This window comes from Pyxicephalus adspersus, chromosome 6 (assembly GCF_032062135.1).
Source record: "Pyxicephalus adspersus chromosome 6, UCB_Pads_2.0, whole genome shotgun sequence".
NCBI classification, from domain to species: domain Eukaryota; kingdom Metazoa; phylum Chordata; class Amphibia; order Anura; family Pyxicephalidae; genus Pyxicephalus; species Pyxicephalus adspersus.
This window is the reverse complement of record NC_092863.1, coordinates 69890837-69908432: the sequence shown is the minus strand read 5'-3', so window position 1 is coordinate 69908432 and position 17596 is coordinate 69890837. Positions and strand designations below refer to the sequence as shown.

Here is a 17596-nt window from a genome sequence, read left to right as displayed (position 1 = left end):
AGATAAAAAATGGTGTCTTCATGGCTTGGGTGTTTTTGACCATGACATTTCTGATAGAACTGAATGTTGTATGTTTTGGGCCAATTTTGTACTCAAACTGATTCTGAGCAGCAACATTACTTACAATGATAAAATGTTATTTAATCAGCTCTGTTACAACACTACCTATCTATTACACTACCTATCAACACTATCATTACCATATAATGATATTATCAATGAATCCCAAAACCCCTTTAGCTTCAATTATGTTTTATGTGTACCAATTGCTTAAATATAAAATTATTTTTTAGTTTAAAAATATAATATAAAATTATTTTTTAAAATCACCAAAAGATATCCCTTTTGTCCCAAAAAAATAATTTGCTTTGTTACTAAAGGCAGCATTATTGAAATATAAGCAAGCCTTTATCAAAAAATGTAAAATATAGGCTGACTCATAGTGGGTATAGAAATATGAGGAGCAGTTAAATGTGGCAAAAGTTGTATGTTTCCAGACCAGCCTGTGCCATAAGCTACTGGTATCTACTTATGCCAGGGTATTTCTTCCTCCGGGAACGGTTAAAGTTCATCCAAGAAAGTGAGAGGTACAGTTTCCAAGTTAGGAATATTTGTCCTCACCTGTCACTAGCTGAAGGCTTTGGTCTGGACTACGGAAAGGTGATGAATATTTAAAGCAACTTCAGGACATGTATTGTGTTTCTAAGGCCCTTTACAGCTTCTTTGCTGCCTTGGACAACACTGCTGGGATTGTTCTTCAGTGTCCTATGCATGGTTAAAGACAAATTCCACCTGCATACTCATTGAGAAGATTTTTTTTTCATTGGTGCCTAATCTGGAACATCTGATTCTAATTTATTGGATTTGAAGTGGTAGTAAATAAAAGGGGTGTATATGCTTCTTTCTAAATGACAAATCAGCATTTTTGTACATTTAGATTATAAAAATGAATGCACTGTCATATTTTTTAATTTGTCTCTTTTATCTGCATGCACTGTTTAAAAAAACAAATTTTTCCTATTAAAAAAAATATATATATATATTGTATATATATATATGTATATTATTATTATTATTATTAAACAGGATTTATATAGCGCCAACATATTACGCAGCGCTGTACATTAAATAGGGATTGCAAAAACATCTCCGGACACATTTTTAACTGTACATCTTTATTTGGACACCAACTGTGCTGTCCAGGACAAAGTGTTTCAGAACAATGTATTAAAAAGATTACACCTTAGGTCTTTCATTAAAAAACAAAATGTTGAGACTACAAAATTATGGGGTCAGTTTCACCATTATATACAAGACAAAATATGCTACTGCATTGAAATCCGTTATCTGGGGTCAGGATAGAATCTTAAAGCAATTACTGAAAGTATGTATATATCTCATTTCGTAAAAAGAGAACCAGCCAAGGGAGCCAAATAGTTGTACTGCATTGTTCCTATGCAAAATGACCATGTGTAAGCTTATTAGGAATGAATGGACAGGAATACAATCCTTTATCAGGTAAAACAGCTTTCATATATGCATTTCATATGTGCATGTAGGCAGTGAAAAAGCCACAGTGCTGTGGACCCCAATGTGGAATTTAGACCCGGACCACCCTTCTTCAGCAACTACACACTGCCCAATGGTCGTCTAGGCACAGATCTATGGACCTCAGTAATAAGTTTTAACAAGGCCCCTACAATTTAAGTTTTCCTCTTCACATCTGCACCCCACTTTGCCTCAAAGCTTCTCCTTTTAAATCACAGTACCTCACTTCACTTTAATGTCCCCACTTTACTTCACAAATCGTTTTTTCATGACAGAGACCCCTCTTACCTACAGGAGCATCTTTATTTTCACATTCACTTCAGGAGCACCTTTTACATCAGAGACTCCCATTTACATCAACCCCCCATCATATCAGAAGCCCCCCAAGATTATCAGCAGTTCACCCTTTAGTTTACTTTACTGGCCATATACTGATCTAAATATAGTCAGCAGATGAGATCATCTACTACGGTCTTCCTTAGGCAGACTTTGACAGATGACATTATCACATCCAGGAAGAAGAAAAGACAAAGCTAATGGTAGATCTCATCTGCCAGCTCCGTGTACAACATCAAGAGTCCCAATAGTGGTCATGGCCCTGGAGTAAGGAACCTGGACTCAATTGAGACCTTTGCACCCTTGTTCCTACACTATTGCAGGTTGCTGTTTGGAATCTAGTATTTAAAGAGTAAGTGTAGACCTCTAGTACAAAGACTAAAGACCAGACAAATATTTATTATCTTCACTCATCATAAAATGATTTTCATACTGAGTTATTAAAGGAGATAAGAGGACATGGTCTACAAATAAATGTATCAAAGGAATGATATCATAAAAAAACATGAAAACTTCCCTTAGTTTGGTAATTCAATAACTTCCGAGTTGCTGGATTGCAACAACCCGGACCAGTACCTGGGAATTGTACAGCACAACTTGAGAATAGCAATTTTTCTAAAGTGTTATTTTTGTGACTCTTAATGACGTCAGTGTAGGTCTGTGCAGATTAGAAAACCATCATTATTAGGAAAAAAAAGTTAAAAATGGATGGGTGCACCCTCACCACTCTATTATTAGAGATTTTTTGATGTATTAAACTGTAGGAGGTGATTTAGATTATGTAAGCTTTACAGTATAACAATAGGCTCCTGTATAATAGGCTTAAAAAGTCCCAATTCCAATACTCGTACCAAAAAACCTCTTATAGATTCCCTGGACCTAATCCACCATTACATTTGTCTCCCGATTGTCCTGTCAAGGACTCTATAACTCACAGTGGGAAAGAATCAACAACAAAAATAATGGTGTCATTGCAGAAAGCAGTGGATAGGACATGGCTTGCAGATTAGCAATGACAACAATGTCCTCTATAAAAAACTTTTCACCCACTAAAGGGCAAGCAGGCACAGTATACATGATCGGGGGGAAGATATTAGAAGATGACAATCATCTTTTAGGCAGTAAATTTATATCATTGAATGTCAAATCAGATGGGTGCTGATGATAAACTTCATGCTAAACTAACTATTGGAGAAAAAAATTACCCGATGGAGTTGCAAACTCAAATAATGCTTACACATTTTTTTTTTAAATTTTCTATTATTGAAGGACATTGAAAACATAAAAAGAGACATTTTAGGATAGACCTGTTAATGGTGGACTGACATGAATTACTATAAAATCCCACTAAGGCTTGCAGTTGTTTTATAATACACTATAAATATGCAGCTTCTTCCTACAGCTACCCATAGGTATTAGATGACAGAAAACCCTGCAAGCTTTGTAAGATTTATTGACCAACCTAAAATACACGCTAATAAGCATTATATAATAAAATCTGTATATGTAATGTTAACTTTGATCTGTCCTTATCTGTGCAGTCATGAAGGGGGAAATAGAGGTTTTTTGTCTTTATTACCTAAACGAACATTTTTACCATATTCTGAGTCCTGTCTGTAAATGCCTACAAAGGCCTACTATTAAATGACCGTTATGTAATGTCTGTGGGTGCATCAACATATTACACCAATTTCCACAGATTGAGGAAATTATAAGAAAAAAACGCAACATTAAAAACCATTACCTGTTTCCTATGCATGCACTACATGTACTGCACAGTAAAATCCTGCTACTGTAACACTTTAAATTTACTCTCGTGCTTCTGAAACAAAGAAATTCCAGTAAGAAATTGTACTTGGCCACCTTTTCAGAGTAAATTAACTGAGCGCAGGAGTGAAAAAAACAAAAATACAGCGAACTATAAAACATCTATGGACATATGTACATGACTATTGGGGAGTATTGGTACAACTAGAGCCTCCTCTCTGTTGGGACTGGAGAAGAAGTCATCACAGGTCTAGTCCAATGACATCATCATAAAGCAGGTAATGCTGTGTAATCAATCTGGATTCATACACATAAGTAGTGAATGCAGAAGAGTGTCCAGCATTTGTGTAAAATGCCATCATTAGGATCTGAACATAATAATCTTCAAGCGGAGTCTTACAAATGAACAGAACTGCCCACAAAAGATACTATGTATGATCATTTTGAAGAAGATCTGTATTGTAGAAGCTGTGCTCAAAAAAAGCAAAAGACTAAACACCAGTATTGTTCTTTTGAGCTTATACTTGATCATACTTGAGAGCTTTTATCAAGTATGATCACAGAATTATCCTCATTCACTTCATGGTTAGTTGTATTAGTAACAGGGCTAGACCTAGCAACACAAACATGAGCATGCATAACTTAAAACATCCATAAAACTTTGTAAAAAAAAAAGAAAAAAGGCCATGTTAAAAAAAAATCAATTGGAACACATGTACAGTACCCTAATGTGTACAATAAACAAGTGCAGCTGCAATATCTCCCTTCAAAATTATGTGGACTGTTTTAAAGGAACAGCATTTATACAAGACTTTGAAAAACATGATTTTAAAGAAATGTCTACAGTAGATTCTATTATGTGCAACTTGGGAGGTCTATGAACTAAAATTTATAAGCTGTATTTCTATCCACTGATTTTACATAAAAGCAGTCTGTCTGCTAGTGATAACCATTTAAAGTAAAGTTCAGATGATCAACATGTGTAGGTGAAGTAATACAATCATTGTAGATATGACTCAGAGCTAAGCTCAAAATTTCTTTCTTCTCTTTGTAAAACCTCAGCTCTCTGCCAGCTTTTCTGGACTCTTCCAATTCCCGGAGTGCAAGCTGAATCTCTTGTGATATAATTCCTGGTGTCTCCTCTTCCTTCATGATCCAGTCCAATGCCATGTGGCTTCTCATCCGCTCATCCAATGTGTACTGAGAGTAGTAGGCAATAACCTCCTGTTGCAATAAGACAAATTTGGTTACTTAAACAGTGTTCTGGGTTCCAACCTTTATGTTGGCACAGCATACAACAATCACAAACAATGCAAGCATACAATAATCTCAATCTGCTGGAGTTTTCTCTTGACATTTTATGTGAACCATTTGAGGTTACTTGGGAAAAGATTGGACATAACTTTCCCAATGAACTCCAATAAAAGTAGTGAACTCAATATATATTTAGATCATTTTGTGGACAAATCCTAAAACTTTTTTTTTCTTTTAACACTTGCCACATCGGAGAGTCAGTGGCTTGGAGTTCAAATATCCATCGAGCTTCCTTTTGTAACAATATTCTATCAATATTTTCACCACTCTGATTAGAAGAGATATGCTCCAGAGCTAAGAATCCAACCGAGTCGTCATTAAAATTCTGGTGCACTCTTATATGGTGTCTTAGGGGGGTTGTAATTCTCCCACTTTTAATATTATAAACATGTTCATAAATTTGTTTATTGAATTTTTTTGAATTTTGGAATATCGGCCACAGTCACAAAAGGCCATATAGATAACACATGTAGTTTTACAGGTTACTTGTTGTTTAAGTTCGGGTCTCACTTTGATAGGTATTGGAAATATATCCTTCTGTGAATAAATCCATTTGCACTGTCCACAGCAACCACATGCCACTGTATCTGAATCCAATTGCAAACTTGTTAATTCTTTCGGTTGGCTTAGGTGGCTGTGGTCCAGTCTCTCTCTTAATGAGGTGGACTTCCTGAAGACCAGATCAGGGTTTCTGCCTATATGTTTGCTTATCCTAGGATCAGCCTGTAATATGGGCCAAAATTGCTTGTAGGATTTTCTAAATATATGATGATGGGAGGAAAATCTTGTGACAATCCTTGTCGTTCCTTGTTTCTTGGAGGAGAGTGATTTCTCTTTAAAAATCAAATCTACACATTTCTGTTACAATATATAACACTCCTTATATATTGTATAATATAATAATTTATCTCACCACAAAGTATAAAAATAATTGAAGTCTAAACATTTTTCACTTGTTTTGAACTTTTACTGTGTTTTAATATTACTGTGTTCACATTGGAGAAATTTCTTTTCACTCGCACTTGACACTGTTTCAATCGATGTTTTGCAAAATCCGTGCATATTAAAACTGTGAACTATTCATTTGTGGGAATCTTCCAGTCTCATGTGTTTCAATGGTAGTAATTGATTCCCACCAGGAAATGTTTGAGGGAATGTCATATTCCCTGTTTTATAAATAGAACCCTATATGTTTGGTTGTTTAAGTTACACATCTTGCCATTCTTCAGCTGCTTGTCGTATGATGTGCCATGTGATATAGTTTTACACAGTACAATAACATAGGCAGTTTAGGGTAAGAGGCCCTGTAATAACATATAACAGGGAATCCTGTGGTTTCTAGTAACAGCTGCTGTGAGAAAAGGAATGTAAATCAGACTGGGACCCACTGTATCAATATGCTGAAAGCATTTTCCTAGCAGTCACAGAAGATTGGTGCTGGATCACAGACATCTAGGGTTGGTGAAAATCCCAGCATCCCAGGTCTGTAGGTTTTATTATTATTATTATTAATATTAATGTTAATAATATTAAGAAGAAGACGAAGAAGAAGAAAAAGGGGGATCTTTATAGCCATTGGGGGCCTCTTCTAGGGCTACAAGGGCAATGTAGGAGTCATATCAATCCTTCAAGTTACAGCCTAGTTGGGTCCCTTACCATTTTTCTACAGATATGGTAGATGAAGGACTTATAATTGAAGGGGCACATAAACAATAAAGCATAATTATGTACGGTGAATTTTATCTGTGGAATTTGACTGCTCTTGTAGAACCTAACTTTTGGGGTGCCTTTTTATTTGAAAACAATTTTGCACATTTCACTTTTGTTTTTTGTTTGTTATGTATTTATTATGCTGTAGGAAGAATATTAGCCATTAGCTTTTTTGGCTGCTCAATGAATAAATGAGATATTGGTTAAAAGATTATTATAAATTATTTCTGTTTAGTTAAAACTGGCAATATGACAATACTGTTAGAGCAGACTAATAGACTTCTGAAACATCTGCATTCTTAATTTAGCCTTTCATGTTCAAATAATAAACAAAGTGAACAGTGAATATATTTTTAGTTACAGATCTAACTGAAGAAAATTGAGACCGTGCCGTCTTCAACACATGGTTTGTGTAGGGCATTCTTCCGCAGCACACATGGAATTTATTTCAGATTTTCAAATAGATCCAAAACAATGGTGATTCAGTGACTGAAACACAGGATATGCTGCAAAGGTTTATTTTATATATCCAGGACGAGAATAAAATAGCATGCCGAAGATTTGTTAATTAATCAAAAATGCATGTTCTTGGTTTGAAAAGTGGTGGTAAGACTTTGGAGCCAACAGCACACACACACATAAAACACAGTATAAGATAATGTGATGCTGAGCAAACATGTCAAAACAACAGCCCCAAATGTAGCCTATTCAATTCTTCCAATCTGAGGTATTTTGTAACCTGAGAGCCATAGACAGAAAGAGAATGCACTTTAGCCTGAATTTATAAATAACAAAACTGGCTCAAAATTTTAATATACAAAAATAAAAATTATAGTTGTTTGGAGAAATTATAATGTTGAGTCGAATTGAGTAATATCTTTAAACATTTAAGGCCTTTCTCACAAGTTTAAACAAATAACATTGTTTGGTTATGTGGATATTATGGTAGGTCACTTGTAGATGCCGAGAAGGGACAGAGGCTATTGTACTATACAGAACTGAAAGCCCAAATGAGAAAAAGGGAACAAAAAGTAGAGAAGTGGGGAAGGTTTAGATCTTCCGAAAATGTTTTTACTACTGTCTGTGTCCTGCAAACAAATTTCCAATTTATTATAAAGTTTCAAAGGAAAATGTGAGGGTAAGTTACCAGGATAGGGGTCACAGGCAGAAATAAACAATGAATTAAACTCTTACCACACAATGGGCCTGATTTATTTAAGTTCTCCAAAAACATGGGTGATCCAGCAGGCCCTAAATGGATTTTTCAAGCCCGTACCAGATTAATTCCAAGTTTGCTGTAACATCTAGGTTGTTCCACAACAGTCTATCCTCTCCAGCCTTGGAGAGCTTTAATAAATCAGGCCCAATATCCTAAATTCACCTAGTATGTGGGTGAATGGCAAAATGTTGGTGTCACCTAAACTTGCAAGTAAGTATTCAATCAAAAAATACCATCATAATGTAGTCTTCTTATCTTTCCCCTTTTTATAGCTGTAGAACCAACTGTTTCTGTATCTACACCTAAGGAAAGTAGGCCTCAGAGTCTCAGGAAGACCACAGGCTGACTTAAAATCAAACTTGGCCTCCTGCTTTCTACCTCCAAGGCATCCCCCATGGAACCTATATAATGAACACCTACTCACATCCCTAGCTTAGACTGCCCAGGGATTCACAAACCTTGGGGCACATGATTTTACAAATAGTGAATACATCTGTTTTTTGAAGTCTTGCTGAAATGGATAGATAAAAAGTCTTACAATGCTACATTTTTTTCTGCTATATATATTTTTGTTCACCCCTACTTTATGGCTCTCAGCATTTGGTCATCTAATCTGTGTTTTAGTAGAGGATCAGACTTTTAATTGACTGAATCAGTTTTTAATGCAGTGATCATTTGCCCAAATTCCTAGGGTTTAGACATGTTACCAGAGCAAGAAAAGTCTTGGATCAGTGTTTTAATTATGTAAGCACTTTAGCACTTCTATTGTTTTTTATTATCCATCCTAGGAAGGCTTTGGCATAGCTGTAAGTTAACATTTCAGTATGGGTTTAATTCAAGTCTCCTAACATCCCAGTGTGGTTACATAAAAGATCTAAACTGCTGATTATTTGATGCATTTTTCAAGTTAAGGTACTTTGCTCTTCGTCAGATCCTGCTTCTCCTTTTTTAAATACTTGTTGCCTGTAGTTGTTAAAATAAATAATGTTACTGCAAATAACTTTTTTTTTGTTGCTATCTTGATCACTTTGAAACTAAAATGGAATATGTTGCCAATAAGAAATGCAAATAAAAAAGGGCAAGACCACTAACAGCCATTAGGGAAACACAATGAGATGCTTTTAATATAAAATAACTATAGAACAGTGTTTTTCAACCTGGGTTCAGTGGAACCCCAGGGTTCCTCCAGAGTTTGCTACGGGTTCCTTGAGTAATGAGCAATTTGTGACTCTCAGGTCAGTTTAACAGATACCAATGATCTTTTTTGTCTATCTGTAAGAGTGGCAGCCTTTCCAATGGCTATTCTTCCTACCGACACTAATGTACTGTGAGTTGTGGTATAGTAATTATAGTAGGGGTTCCCTGAAGACCTAAAAGTTATCTCAAGGGGTTTCCCCAATGTTAAAAAGGTGGAGAAACACTGCTCTGGATCAATCACACTCTCAAGTGACTTTGTAATAAATTCTATTTTCTTTCACCTCTATAGACCCACACTTAAAACAAAACACAGTAAGTTACTACTTAAAATTGTTTTGTTGAGGATTTAGGCTAGCAAATGATCTATTTACATCTAATTACACTACCATTTATCCCTGATTGTAGTTTATGTTTAAGATAGAGGAATCCACTTATTTATGGAATTATGACTTATTGTTGCATTTTAAGCCATCAATGGTAAAGAACTATAATAGTATATAAGAAATCTAAAATATGTTTTTCAGGAAGTTACATTTTGGTTATTAGAGTTATAATTAATTCATTTGAAACTTTGTTTTTACAATTTGTATTATTTGACTATCTCAACAATAACTCACACATACAAACCAATGCACATATTTAAACTACAAAGCAGAACTCTAACAAGTATAATCATTTCCATATGTTGTTTAATCGCTTTCCAGTTTTCTCTAGCTTTCTTCTCAGGTCCAAATAAATCCAATTAAATATGAACATAATCCACAATTGATAATCTAATCACTCTTCTTTTGCATCAAACCCATCTTTAGGAACAGAACTAAGCCTTCTGTGATCTCTTGCTAACTTGTTTCATATGTATCTTGACCCACATAAGAAGTAATCCCAAAGATTAGAGGTATCGCTTTCTATGCTTTTCATGTACACACTTATAGATTTTCATCAGAAGTGTAACTATAAATAGCTGACGAAAAATTTTGTTACAGTGCTCCTGGATGTTTCTCTTCATAGAGGCTACAGATATTTGTTTACAGCAGATTCCAGATAATGAGGATTACCCCATTCTGAAACAGTAACTAGCTTTACTTTAAATGAATTAGCTTCAGAGCTTTCACCCTATGAATAGATGGGTACACATTTTTATATAATTAGGTGAGAAATGCCATTTGCTCATGGTAAAATAGGGCAGAATTTCAAAAAATTCAATCCAGTCTTACCAATCCAGAGTTCCTAGTTTTAAAACAAATTTATGGTGTGATGCTAAATTAAACCTGCTTTACATATGGACATCCTGTGAATTGACATGGCAATTGCCAGCTGCCAATGCATTTAGGCAGCAAATAAACCCCAGCCCATAACATTTTCCACCGCTATGCTTTACAGTTGGTATGAGATTCTTCTGAAATGCTCTCTTAAGTTTGCACCAAACAGGTTTTTTACTTGTGCAGCTCTAAGTGCATTCTAAGAAAGACAACGAACAGGCAAGTGAATTTTTTTTCCTGCCCATATTCAAATCTCTTCTGCAAAATATTTTTTAAAAACTCCCCTTTAGGTACTGCATGATGTAGTATTGAAAATGTTACAATCCAATCACATCATTATTATACAATCACAGCATTTTTACTACACAAATAGTGGCAAATAAGCGGCAACTTTCACAAAGTGCAGAAAGTTTATTAATTATCATAACAATTTACTATAATAACTGCAAATGCTATCCCTATGCAATACCTGGGACACATTTTGTTTATGAACTTCCCTATGCTGAAATCAAATTTGGCTAAATGAGACCTGTTTGTGTTATCCCATACCGCCCAATTAGATTTAGCCTTCATTGCTAAATTAAATTTGAAAAATAAATCTGAAATTGAAGAAACCACAAAAATTACCAGGCAGTTATGACCCTGAAATGGCCTACCTTGTGCTAACTGAGCAATTTTTATTACACAATTAGATGTCCAGGACTTTGCATTGGCTATACAATTTTCACTTGGGTCATCCCTTGTTTTTAGGAAGAATGCAAACATAAACATAAGCAGCAGTTTAAAACCCTACAATTGTTTAACAAATGTTTTTTTATGAAACATAAACTGAAATGCTCAAACCCCTATAATTTAATGTCTTAAAAGTGGTTTGTTTTGTTTGTTCCTTGGTGTTCTTTGGTTGTGATAAATAATAGCTTTCCCCATTATCTGTTTAGGTAAGATCTGGGCCCGATGTTAGGGAATTTTACCACTAGTGTCAGTAACTATTAATTTATGATTTGCATCCATAGATAAAGCATCTGTTTTGACACAAATTTCATAAACCTTTTTCCTTAAGCGGATTACTAATTATAGTTTTGTAGAAAATATCGGCAGGGTCAGGATGCAATGGAATTCTGATAAACCAAGACGGCAAAGAACTCCAAAAAATTGTTGAACACTCCTTGGAACACACATACAATTGTATTTTAATCATATTGGTCATGTGTGAGCAGAATTCGCTTGGTATATACTTGTTTGCTAGGTACATGATGTACATAAATTGTAAATTTATGTGAAATCATAACTACAAAATATCCTGCCATGCTGCCAGCCAGTTCAAAAATCTTTTTCCAACTGTTTTTTTCTAGATTTGTGTATGTAATTGTAAACACACTGACAGTTTTTTTTCCATTCTAGGGATAAATAAGGAAATCTCCCAAAAGTGAGGGTAAGGTATCTCCTGGATATTTGAATGGTCAGTGGATGAGGTGTCTACATTGAAAGATGTTCCCTTACATTCTGTGCTAATCACCAAGAAAAAAGGAGCGGGTGAATTTCCCCAGAGGAGAAACACAAGAATAAAGGATAATAAGGGATACTTTCTAAAATGTTCGTAGTTTTCACATGTAAACATTTGCTTTTTTAGCTGAAATCTGCATACAAAGGAGCTTTCAAGTGTAGTCCTACACTAAACCATGTATCTATCTATCCCTGTTTTTATTTCAGCCAATATATTATTTATTCACTTATCACAAAAGTATTAATATCTGGAAAGATACAATGAAACATAACAGAAAACAAATTGAATACACAATACTTTTGGTGGAACTGTATGACTCTTAGATGCTTCCCAATAAAGCCCTTGGATTTCAGATCAATAAACAGATACATTCCGGGTTAAAGTCTGTAGATTACATTTATGCATTAGGTAATGTATTCTTACCTGGCGGGAGCACTTTGTGTCTCTTAGCGCTTTAAGACTTCCGTTCCAGTGCAGAAGCTGGAAAACTATCATAAGTTCCTATAACAAAGAACATAAACAATCAAAATTTATCGGCAGATTCATCTCAACAGGATTATTCACTTGGGCAACATTCAAATGGTATGTTTTATAGCAGTGTTTGTAAAAACAATACACAATACATATTTCACAGGAATGGATGGTGACACAGGTAAAAGGTTTCAAAAAGGAACTGAACTTAGTCTAAAAACAAAATTAGGTCCTTAGACCTGGGGGCTGCAGTAGTATCCTTCATTCAGGCTTTTCTTTTCTTTATTATTACATAGTTATCCAGTCAATACCACACTTCCTATCCTAGGGTGCCATCACTCATTCACTGCACTTCAACTTTCTAGACAGCCAAGCTTGTCACTTTCCAGATCGGGACCAAAGACTCTCTGAACTCATTCCATGGTGGTAAGAGAATTAGCAGACTACAGATGAGAGCAATGATATCATTGTGATATCATCATATTTCTGACAAAATTCAGAGGTATTTTTGGTACTTGCTGAAAATGTCCTTAGTTCATAAAAGTGAAAACCAAGACCACATCTATACACTGGCAGCCGAACTATATGGAATCCTTGTTCTTGGGTTTAGATTTGTGCAGCAGTTATGCTACATGGAAAACTGTTAACGCCAAGCTCCAACATAAATATTTAACTTGTGGATTGAAAGGGGAAATGATGGGTTTTTATTGCTCTCTGTGTTCTCATTTGGGAAATTTCTCTTGTGATAGAGACACAGGAAGTGGTGTGTGTTTGTGGGGGCGAGGTATTTCCTTACACTTGAATATTGTAAAGGCATAACTTATGCTGTGAATAAAATGCATACACACTAAGGCTTGTTCAGACTAGTGTTTTTCCAAGCGGTCTCTTAGTTCAAAACTGCTTGCAGAACAAGGTTACAACTGAACTGCATTTTACTATTCATTGTTCTTTATTTGAGAGATGATAGGAGGAAGCAGCATGTTTTTTTGGACATTACATGCAGCATCCAGGGATGATTAGCAGCCCCTGCCGCCTCTATAGACTTTAATGCAAACCTTTAAAAATACCTAAACTCATAAAACACTTATTTATAAAACAGAACATTACATAAATTGGCACCCAAGAGCGGTAAAATGAAGCCTTGCATAAAACATTTTCCGTTGGTAGTCTGTTTTACTGGTCCCATCCTGGTTTTTAAACAATGTGACAATGCATAAATATCATGCAATATTGTATGTAAAACCTTTGTATATCTACAATGTAAATGGCCTCCAGTAAAATAATGACCTCTAAACAATAATGAATTACTAGTTTTACTCTGTAAACAAGCAGAGTCAATCACTACTTTCTATCTGGCTGTGCATGTAAAATCTAGCTAGACTTAAATAAAGGGGTACAGAAGATAAACCTTGCCCAATACAATCTATGTTTATTTATACATGAATACATGCATAGAAATATTCTGCAGAAAAAAAGAGTATGACTGCTTCTCTCCTAACCATGGAGAAAGAAGCTTCTTTTATGACAGATCTGTGCCTAGTAATCACTGCTTTGTTAACCATCTTTCCACTGCAATGTCAAAATCCACCTTCCAATGTGATCCTTGCATTAGCACTAAGAAAAAGTTTTAATATTTCTTTGAAAAATAAATAGACTATCACAAATGTCCAGAGAGGGCAAGGGTGGGGGTATTATGAACAATATTAAGGATGTGTTTTAGGAATGTGAACACTATGAGAGTGGGTAGTATGTGCAGGAGAGGGGTGCAGATAGCTTGACAAGGTAGTATGTGCGGAAGTAGAGAAGAGTATGGAAGTGGGCAGTATGTGCTGAAATAGAGGAGGGGAATATGATAAGTGGGCAGTATGTGCAGGAGATGAGTGTAAAGAGTATGACAGTGGACAGTATGTGCAGGAGATTAATGTAAAGAGTATGACAGTGGGAAGTATGTGCAGGAGATGAGTGTAAAGAGTATGACAGTGGGCAGTATGTGCAGGAGATGAGTGTAGAGAGTATGACAGTGGGCAATATGCACAGGAGATTAATGTAAAGAGTATGACAGAGGCCAAATTGTGCATTTGAGAAGTGTGGGGAATAGAACAGCAGGCAGTATGTGCAGGATAGAAGTGCAGAGAGAATGGCATTGGACAGTATGTGCTTGAGAGGATTGAGTAAAGTATGACAGTGAGCAATAAGTGCCGGGACTTGCAGGAGAGCAGAGGGCATAACAGTGGGCAGTATAAATAGGAAGTGAGTGTGGAATGTATGGAAGTGGGCAATATTTGGAAGAGAAGAGTAGAAAGGCCACGAGAGAGAAAAGTATGACAGTAAGCAGTATGTGCAGGAGAAGAGAGCAGACAGTATAACAGTGGACAGTATGTACAGAAAGTGAATGTGGAGAGTATTGCAGTGGGCATTATTAGAAAGAGAGGAGTGGGAGAGTATCATGGTGGCCAATGCAGGAGAAGAATACAAAGGTTATGTTAGTGTATATAATAAGGACAGCATAGACAGTATGCAGACTGGCTGATCCCTCGCCTGTGATGTTTCGTTACAGATCAAGGACAGTGAACCTCTGATAAACATCTGAGGAAGACCTCAAAAGTGTTCAGCAGTATTCAGCAGTCAGTGCAGAAAAAATAGGTGAATGGAAGTTCACTAATCACTACCTGTTAGAAATCCCAACAGCAGCAGTAACACTGGGATAATATCTGGGTGGAGACAGAGGGTAAGTGGCCAGAAATACAGCCCATATAGGAAATATAGTGGAAGTGGCTGCATTTTTGGCATAGTGATTATTTCTATTCATATTTATATATGATCCGCCTCTACCTGAAGCACTAGGGCAATGAGATATTAAACTGTGCTACTGTCCTAAAATGGTGGTATAGTAATACATAATAGTAACATGCTTATTGTATAGATGTTTTCCAATCAGTAAAATAGTGCATAGGTAGGAAATGTCAGCGAACAATACACCATCTATAAACAGATAAAGTACAACTGAAAAAAATGTACATTTTGCACTCGTTATGTTACACATAACATCCATGTATATGGTAAATTATGTATATTAAAAATCACAAGGTATGGAAGGGTTGAAGCCCTATTTTTTTTTCTACTGTCTGGGTCATGCCCTATTGGAGATCTCTTTTCACTTCCCCTCCTGGAGACACATTATAGAATTTAGAGGATTTTCCCACCTAATTGTCACCAGAACAATATTCCAACTTCCATCTCTGTCCAAACGGGAAGGTTTCTGGAGTCAGATATATTTTCATTATTTTTGTCTCTGCATTTTGTGTTTGCTGTAAGTAAATTTACATGATTTACCTATTTATTGGCACAAAGCCTGTTCACCCTGTAAGAACCCCCAATAAAATTTCCCATCATGTAAAAGTCTACTGAATGGCTCTGAAAGTCAATAGCTATTTAGTGTAACAGCTCCTACAACGTTGCCTAAATTTACTCCATATTTACCATTGTGTGGTAAGGATGAAATCAACATAGCATTTTAGGAGTACAAAAATCTTGGTTGTTCATCGTGCTTCTTCCCAAACCATATTCTCCAATCATCATTGTTCAGCGGAGTTGGCAGGAAATACAAAATCCTGTCAATCAATAATAAAAGTCCTTGCCAGTAACCATTAGGCTCTCTTGAGGTCTATACAAATTCCGTTTTCTGGCAAACAACACCAACTTTCTCAATTTATATCTAACTTTTCCATACAATACACTTATTGTTTCATATTTATAAAAGCATACTAAGTTACTAATAAGCTATATTGTCCAAAAATGCTTTCATCCCTTATACTTCTTTAGCTAATGCAGAAAAACAATTTAATTACCAGAGATTAAAGCCGAAAATGAAAATGAAATACCACTGGATGTCAGTGTAGATTTCAAATGAAAGCCATTTTTTCTTTTATTTCATTACAAAAATCACTGAAGCCGCATAATTTTGGTTCTGAAACCTACCACAGTCTTTCCTGAAAGCAATACTCCTCCTTGGCCCAAACTGTGAATTTCTGTGTGATGAGATGGTGGTCTGTTATTCTTTCACATCTAATTGTGTTTTCCTTAAGACTGTCAGTGCTAGTGCCAGTGCAGAGGATTGTATAACATGAATAATACATTGCATTTATGTGCATACTGTGCATACTGAGAAGTTTTCACATAGTGATGAGCAGCAGCTGCCCCTACACAACACATGCTACACATCATGACATTATAATAATGTCACCCCGCCACTGGTAAACAACAAGTAACAAATGCTACATATTGGAATGCTCCACCAACAATCTAATAATTCCATTATCCCGCACTCTTCACTGGTGGTTTGGAGAACATAAAATTAAGTTATTGAGCTCCTGGGTGGGCTGCAAATAGGGAAGGAAGTGACACATTTATAACTGAGAACACAAACACATTGCAAAGTGATTTTTTTATTAAGTGGTTAGACCTTATCTGCCAGATATATCTGACATCAAGAACTCTGCTTACCGCTTCACCTAATCCATACTGGCTAATGGATAAATATATCCACTCATAAAAAGCCAAGCGCTGACGTATAAGGTGTTGAAGGTTTTTTTTTTTATCTTTTATTACAATAGCTGCAATACAGGGGCCCTTTACTCATAATCTGCATGCTGCCTTTGTCTTGAACATGGAAAATGATAGATGAATGTGATTTTTTTTATATTTCCATATTCTACATGAAAATTAAAATGCATTTTCTGGTTTAGTCTCAGCAACAAAAGAATTATACAATGTAACAATGAAGTTCATTCCTGAATATATTACCCTTGTACAAAATTATCATTTGAAAAAATTAAATTTGTACATAGGACAAAACAGAACAATAGATCCAAACAGAATAATTTTTATATATGTTAAGCCGTTGTAGATGGTATGACAAGTTGATACAACAAAGACATTGCAAAACCTAGGGTTTAAAAACAACCATTTTATTTGTTTTAGCATATGGCAAACGCATATTAAATAATAAACTTCATGGAAGCAAAGCATTGCAGCCACTGTGAGGTTTAATGTCATTTTAAGGTTTAATAACTGCCCAATGGGTAGGTAATTAAGATCTATAGAATATTATGTATGTTGTACAAGTCTGCTTTTTATAGGTGGGGTAAATAGGGCATCTAGGCTGGTAGTGGAAGAAGTTTTTGTATTGTGGTTGTAGTAGGATTTTGGGTGTAAGGTAAGGTCTAATGTGCCGGGGCAATGAAAAGAAAAGCAGAGAAAGGATATTTATTG

General features: G+C 35.6%; 1 protein-coding gene across 1 annotated transcript in view; it reads right to left on the bottom strand.

Annotated features, from left to right (window-relative positions):
• Positions 1 to 1158: 1158 nt before the first annotated feature.
• LIX1 (limb and CNS expressed 1) overlaps positions 1159 to 17596 on the bottom strand; it is a gene marked incomplete in the record, with an annotated part of 67779 nt that continues 51341 nt past the window's right edge. Inside the window, 2 exon segments of the mRNA XM_072416135.1 lie at positions 1159 to 4875; positions 12278 to 12355. Of these exon segments, the coding sequence (XP_072272236.1) occupies positions 4591 to 4875; positions 12278 to 12355 (363 nt within the window).